Raw genomic sequence first — 6508 nt, forward strand, 5'->3', positions numbered from 1 at the left:
GTACCTTTGTTAGCATTGTCATGTTTTAGCTTAGTTATCTTGTCATGTTCTGTAACTCTGTCTGTAATTTTGTTCTTGTGTTGTAAAGCACTTTGAGTCGCCTCGTGCTGAAAAGTGCTATATAAATAAATGTACCTACCTACCTACCTAATGATAATAGTGGTAGAAAATGCCTTTTTGTTACAAAAAAAAAAAGGCTGAGGCAAACTTTTGGATAGCAAAGTTCAGAAAGTAACTGTTACTGACAGTTACTGATTAAAAAGTTACCTGTATGTGCCACATTTCCTTCAGTCTGCTAAAGAATAAACATGTGTTACACAGATGAATCATGTCAGGATTAAACCTACTGCTGGGGCAGCTTTGTCCTGGTGATTTCTTTTCATTAGTGCAGCCAAACCTCTTCAGAGCCTCTTTGGTTGCATTTTCAACCTCCTCTTGCAGTTTTTGTGTTTCTTCTGTTCGCCTATCAAGCTCCTTGCTGTCAAGAAATAAAAGGTCATATGTCTGGGCCGTTCCTTTGATATTGTTGCCTTAGATAATTTTATGCAGACATTTATTTGTGCCTTTTACTGTGTGACTGTTTACTCGGATGCTGTGCTTAAATACAATTCGGAGAAATCTGTCTGACTTTTTTATTTACCCATTACAATGAAAAATTTTGCAACCATTATGATTTTTGTATTATTTGAGGGTTTTAGTTGCTAGTTTATCTAAAAACAAACACTTTAAGCTATGAGTATAGCAAGCTTTAATGCACAACACAATGTTAGATATTTAACATGTTGTTTCAAACATTTTGAAACTCTTAAGTTAGTTGCTTTATCGCTCTAAACTTCTCACATTATTTAATTCAAGCAAATGTTTAAATGTGACAACCCCTATTGTTTTGTGGTTCTGCTCAGGTGATGCAGCCTATAAAAGCTGGCCCATTTTTCCAATCTACAAAGCATCAACCAACATTTGTGTTTGTGTAAAAAAGATCCCAATGTGCGCCTAAACAGTATTCAAACGTATCCTGTTTGATTAAAATAACTTTGTGTCATTAAGTTTACCTCAGCTCATCCAGTGTCAGACTGTTGAATCTCAGCCGAACGGAAGTCCTTTGGGTTTCTTTAAAACAAGTAAGTTAGCAGGTCACTCACTTTGCTACATGCAAAATGTGCAAACTGAGAAATTAGCTCAAACGTTAACTAGCTTACCAGCTTCTGTTGATGAAAAGCCTTCATCAACAGCTAACCCGAAACTCTGGGGCTCAGAAAGCTGGAACCCCGAAGTCATTATCACTTGCATTCATACCAAAAAACACAGGGACAATAACAAGCTAACAACAGCTAGCAGGGTAAACACAAAGTTCCATCACCATGGAAACAACATCCGAGGCTACAGTTTAGCTAACTCCGAGCTAGCATTTGAACTTTAACAGCAGAAAAGCTTTGTTAAACTAGTTAAGAGGGTCGAAAAAGTCAGATGAAACGGAGTCGCCTGGTTCAGACGGAAAACCTTCATGTAAAAACAGCCTAGAAAGAAACTTAGCGCCACCGAAGCTTTGAAACAGCCGCGCGTCAACATCCGCATCTTGACGCAAGCACGCAACTCTTCCCGCGTTGCACGACGGGTAATGTAGTTTATGCTTGCGTTAGTGGGAACTTGTTCGCCTGGATCGAGCATCTCGATTTTGCGTTTCGCCGCTTCCCCTTCTCCCCGACGACGTTTATTGTCTGTAGCTGTGGACAAAATGTAATAATGAATTAGTGAACTTTGGGATCAGGTCGCAGAACTGTTAATCTGCAAGGCGGCGACTTCCGGACGAGGTAAAAAAACAAAAAAAAAACAACAAACGACGGTTGATTTCAATCACGGTAGCAACCAAGCTAAGTTAGCTAAAATCGCCGTGTTTAGTCTATGACTTCTTTGTTTAAACATATATCATGTTTTATCTAAAATATATATTTTCCAAAGCCTTATTGTGAAAACGTCGTTGAGTTCAGCCTGATCTGCAGTGTCCCTGTTGTTTATGTGACCTACTTTCAGTTTATGTTGACAAATCGTGTCAGCAGCAACTTTTTTTGGAAAATGCGTGTTTTGTTTGTGCATATTTGCGAACATCGACCCCCTGCAGTCGTTTATAATATCTTAACAAACAGGGTTTTTTGGTTTTACGCGGTGGAGGAACTTAAGCACTGATATCTGACACCAACTAGGTGTGGTTTAGGACAAAACTTATATGCTCCTCTCCTCAGCCTGTTCTTAATATGATGGGGGTTTCTTTGATTTGAAATCATACTGACTTGTTTAAATCTATCATTTTGCAGGATGAGGGATCTTCAGGGCGTTGACGGCTTGCTCTTGAAAGAGCTGAAGTCATGCTGTGCAGAAGAGGACAACTTTCTTCCCAGGGAAACCGGCCTGAAGCTGATGGAGTCCACATCCCCGGAGGTGACCTGCTCATTCGTCTCCCAATGCAGACGTACGGGTTCGACAAAGTGCACAGTGCTTCTGAAATAATGGGTAACGGTGCTTCCTTTTAGGTTCACTCTGGAGTTTCTGCAAAGTGCAGAGACAGCAGGGTGGAAGAACTGTGGAGCCTGACCAGTTTCTTTGGCTACAGCACTCAGACTTTCGTCCAAGCTGTCAATTTGCTCGACAGATTTCTCACCAACATGAAGGTGCATATCCGAGTATGACATATTGATGTATTTCTTCCCTGTTTAATCGCCAGGGTGCGTGTTTGTGTGTTTAAAATCCCATCTCTGTTACTGCAGAAACAGTACTCAGGTTAAAAATCAGTGCTGGATTCTGATTCTGTGTTTTCTGGGTGTGAATCAGTGCAAACCCCTCGTTGCTTCTAACGAGTGTTACGGTACGATCTCAAATGGACTGTGACTGTTGGCAGTCTCGGGGACGTCTCCAAAATGTCTTGAAATATTCGCAGGGCTTCTGAGTTTCCTTGCGTGAGTCCCAGTCTCATTGGCTTTTGGATGTGTTCAAAATAACACGTGCAGCAAGTTTTCTCTCAAAATAGTCAGAGAGTCGTTGCAGGCATGAGAAGACATCTGAGGCAAATGTCCAGGCATAAAAACCACACAAATAAAAACTGCACACAAATAACAACAACAACAACACACACAAATAACAATAACTACACACACAAGTAACAACAACTACACACACAAGTAACAACAACTACACACACAAGTAACAACAACTACAAACAGACAACAACCACACACACAAATAACAAAAACCACACAAATAAAAACTGGTCCAAATATGCACATGTAATTAAATCACAAACATGGCTGCATAGACGGATGATATTGTTATGATGTGGGCAAAAAAATAACATGCACTGCCTAGAGTACAATCTTTCACTTTGTGCTTGCAGCAATATTGAAGCTCTATTTCAATCTCTTATTTTAATCTAGTTTTTTTAAAAAAATTAAATCTACTTCCTCCTCCTCTGGTCTGTTCTTGTTCTGTCTAATCAACATATTATGTAGCCAAACTTTGATCAGCAGCGAGTAGAGTTTGTAGAGCCACGAGATGTTGACTTTGTCCTATCTCTGTTGTGGTGACAGGTCCAGCCCAAACATGTACCCTGTATCGGAGTGTGCTGTCTTCACATAGCTGCCAAAATGTTCGAGGAGGAGAGTAATGTCTCGCCCTCACACGAACTCATTCGCATCAGCCATAGCAAGTTCACTGTTTCCGATTGTAGCCGCATGGAGAAGATCATTTTGGAGAAACTCTGTGTGGAGCCCAAAGCTGTGACGGCCCTAACCTTCCTGCACCTCTACTACTCAGCTGTCAACTCCCTGTTCGCTGGAAGGTAAACACTTTGTTTCCTGTCACTTGTAGACAAACAGATTCTGCTTTGTGAGATCTGTGCTACTAGTAGGATTCCCTCTGTGTTTTAAGGGAGGAGATCCCAAGCATCGGGAGACTGGAAGCCCAGCTAAAAGCCTGCTTATGTCGCCTTGTTTTCTCTAAAGCAAAAGTAAGAATTGTTCTCTGGTGACAGTTTGTCAGCGTAGCAGCATCTGCTGTGAGTCTCTCTGTTTCCTCTTCCTTGTTTACAGCCGTCAGTGTTGGCTCTGTCCCTCATTGCTCAGGAGTTTGAAGCCCTTCGGTCTGCCACATTGTTGAAGATTGTCCAGCAATTCCAAAGGCATCTGATGGTACATTTTGTCTGGATCGATATACGTAATAACAGCACAGTATTTGTAGTCTAGACTGGAGCTGAAACTGTGCAGTGTATCATGACCACAGGCCGAGTAAAAGAACAAACAACAGCAGCCTGTCGGATGTTTCCTGTTTGTCTGCTTTGCAGATCGGTGACAGCGAGCTGCTCCACTGGAAGGAACTCGTGACCAAGTGCATGACTGATTACTGCTCGAGTGAGTGCAACAAACCAGACAACAAGAAACTCGTCTGGATCCTGTCCAGGAGGACAGCGCAGAGTCTTCAGAGCCGCCACTTCATTGCGCCCGGCCTGCCAACCATTCCTGAGATGAGCTGGGACGAAAGTGAAAGGTTGAGAGTTCGTTTCTTTTCAGATTTCCTTAACGCTGCTTTTATAGTGCTGAACGGGGGTGGAGCGGTTCACAACATCCACGGTTCGGTTCAGATTTCAGGCTCACAGACTTGAATTTGGTTCAGCTTTTTTCTAATTCTACTTTCCTTTTAATATATTTTATAAACACTCCAGAAAAACCATACATTAGTGACAGATAATCCACCTTTACACTTTTGACCTCAGTTATTCTGTTCTCTCTTTGCTTAAAGCTGGGAACCGTTTTTGTTTTTGTTCAGTAAACAAGTAAATATTGATTATTTAAAAAATGCTTTTCATTTATTTGTCATAAAGACTTTAAACATTTTGCCTTAAATCTTCGCTCAAACATAACCCAATAAATTCTCTTGGCACTAAAATACAGACTTACTGCCATCTTTAAAGCCTTTTTTAGACGTTCAGAGCACAAAGTCTGAACCGACCAGAACTGATAATATATATTTTTCAAAATATTAACTTTTTTGTCGTTCTTTCATAATGCGTCTGGACAAAAGCTCTGACCCTTCATATGTGTTTACAAGAGGAATACGGTCCTTCCTTTAGTAAAATAAAAGTGCTTCCTATGTGAACCTATATTTAAAATTATCACGTTTATTATGATGTAAAACAATCACTAATTGTGTCCCTAAGACTCACAGATGATGATGATGATGATCAGTACGCTGACTGTTGTGTTGTTGAAGACTTTATTCTTCAGCCTCCGTTTCAGCCCACGTGTTCAAAAGTTTGGACACAGCGTCCTGAAGCGGACATAGCTTTATTTATTTATTTTCAGCAGAACGTTATTCCGCTTGTAGAGCTGCAGTTTTAATAAACTCACGTTTGTTCCTCCTGATGTTTTCATGTGGATCAGTTTGCTTCCATTTTTTTTTTTATGACTTTGAATTGTTCGGGTCGCCACATTTTCTTGCGGTCTCCGTCAGTCACGAATGGACAGACTTTACTGAAAGTTGTTCTGCTGTAAACTCTGTGTTTAGTGTTGAATTTCACAATTTCTGGATGCTTTAGTGGACCTGTTTGCTTCAGTTCTTTTAAACCTGCTCTGTCCCTCCCCTTCTTGTGTCTCACAGCGAGGACTCCTGCGAGGACATGAGCTGCGGAGAAGAAAGTCCATGTGGCTCACTGGGAAGCGACGGTGAGGGAGCTTTCTTCCCCTCCACGTTCCTCGACTGCGTAGCGTGATTGCCGTCCACCATGAAGTAACAGCAGACGTGTATTTTCCCCCTGAATGCTATAATATTTCAGGGCAGACTCGTGTGCTTAATGTGTGTTTTGTTTTAACAAGTACGTATGCAAAGTGACTGATTTTCTCTGATAAAGTGCCTGTGTTTTATCAGTCCGTCTGCTTCTGTAATACAAAGTGACATATCTTAATAATGCAGTATAGAAAAATGCAATACTTTTGGCAGCTTGATATTAATACATCTTAATGTCTTTCTGAGTTCTCTTTGTGTTTGACGTATTTTAGGAGAAATAGAAATAGCACAAGGAAGACCCGTAGAACCCAGCGAATACCAGCTAACATACTCAAACATTCTCAATATTTTGTAGGTTTTTTTTGTACTTGATACCAGTATTATGCATTTAAAATGTGTGTTCATACAAAACCAATATTCTCATGTGTCACATGTGACATTTTAGTGGGAAGATAAGCTGTAAATGCATGGAGACGTTGAAATATGTGATTATGCATGTTGTTCCTGTTTACCAAGATAAGCTTACTGTGAAACAGGAAAAAAAAGTTTTAAAAATGTAAATAACATGTAAAAAAGAAAAAAAAAAGTTTTGTGATGCCACATAACCATTATTGTTTGTTCAAAGATTTTATGTGTAATATCTAAATATCTAATATCTAAATAAAAAAGTAATTTTTAAATCTTTAATTCCTCTTGGTTGCTTATATTTGCCAAAACAATTTTAAAAAGTTGGTAAGTT

At 40.0% G+C, this 6508-nt stretch overlaps 2 protein-coding genes across 7 annotated transcripts in view; one reads left to right on the forward strand and one right to left on the reverse strand.

The window, feature by feature from the left end:
* The window catches only part of LOC108233624 (coiled-coil domain-containing protein 158), a 13762-nt gene extending 12220 nt beyond the window's left edge, over positions 1-1542 (reverse strand). For 2 of the 5 annotated variants that reach the window (XR_005233771.1, XR_005233770.1), the window contains exons 1-3: positions 1200-1542; positions 1053-1110; positions 348-478 (exon numbers count right to left, since the gene is read on the reverse strand). Coding sequence is in view for 2 of the 5 variants with exons in the window: in XM_037978423.1 (XP_037834351.1) it covers positions 348-478; positions 1053-1110; positions 1200-1290 (280 nt within the window). In the remaining 3 variants the exon portion in view is untranslated. The remainder of the gene's footprint in view (positions 1-347; positions 479-1052; positions 1111-1199) is intronic. The other 3 variants (XM_037978423.1, XM_025005078.2, XM_025005081.2) reach the window with 2 other exon arrangements.
* A 94-nt stretch (positions 1543-1636) lies between these two features.
* On the forward strand, positions 1637-6454 carry LOC108233581 (cyclin-G2). Of its 2 annotated transcripts, XM_017412140.3 has the most exons (8): positions 1637-1811; positions 2313-2436; positions 2529-2666; positions 3579-3829; positions 3919-3997; positions 4080-4178; positions 4331-4533; positions 5644-6449. In XM_017412140.3, exons 2-8 carry the CDS (start codon positions 2314-2316, stop codon positions 5753-5755), a joined length of 1005 nt encoding a protein of 334 aa, XP_017267629.1. In that variant the 5' UTR covers positions 1637-1811; position 2313; the 3' UTR covers positions 5756-6449. The 2 variants fall into 2 exon arrangements, with proteins under 2 accessions (XP_017267629.1, XP_017267631.1); XM_017412142.3 differs by lacking the exon at positions 4080-4178 and having other exon boundaries at positions 5644-6454.
* The last annotated feature ends 54 nt before the right edge of the window (positions 6455-6508 follow it).

This window comes from Kryptolebias marmoratus, linkage group LG1 (genome assembly GCF_001649575.2).
Source record: "Kryptolebias marmoratus isolate JLee-2015 linkage group LG1, ASM164957v2, whole genome shotgun sequence".
Taxonomy (NCBI): Eukaryota; Metazoa; Chordata; class Actinopteri; order Cyprinodontiformes; family Rivulidae; genus Kryptolebias; species Kryptolebias marmoratus.

Bases quoted from the DNA above. Each gene is read 5' to 3' on its own strand.
- LOC108233581 (XM_017412140.3), top strand. From the start codon at position 2,314: ATGAGGGATCTTCAGGGCGTTGACGGCTTGCTCTTGAAAGAGCTGAAG. The intron at 3,830-3,918 runs GTAAACACTTTG...CTGTGTTTTAAG, and splicing joins AACTCCCTGTTCGCTGGAAG to GGAGGAGATCCCAAGCATCG. The intron at 4,534-5,643 runs GTTGAGAGTTCG...TGTGTCTCACAG, and splicing joins AGCTGGGACGAAAGTGAAAG to CGAGGACTCCTGCGAGGACA.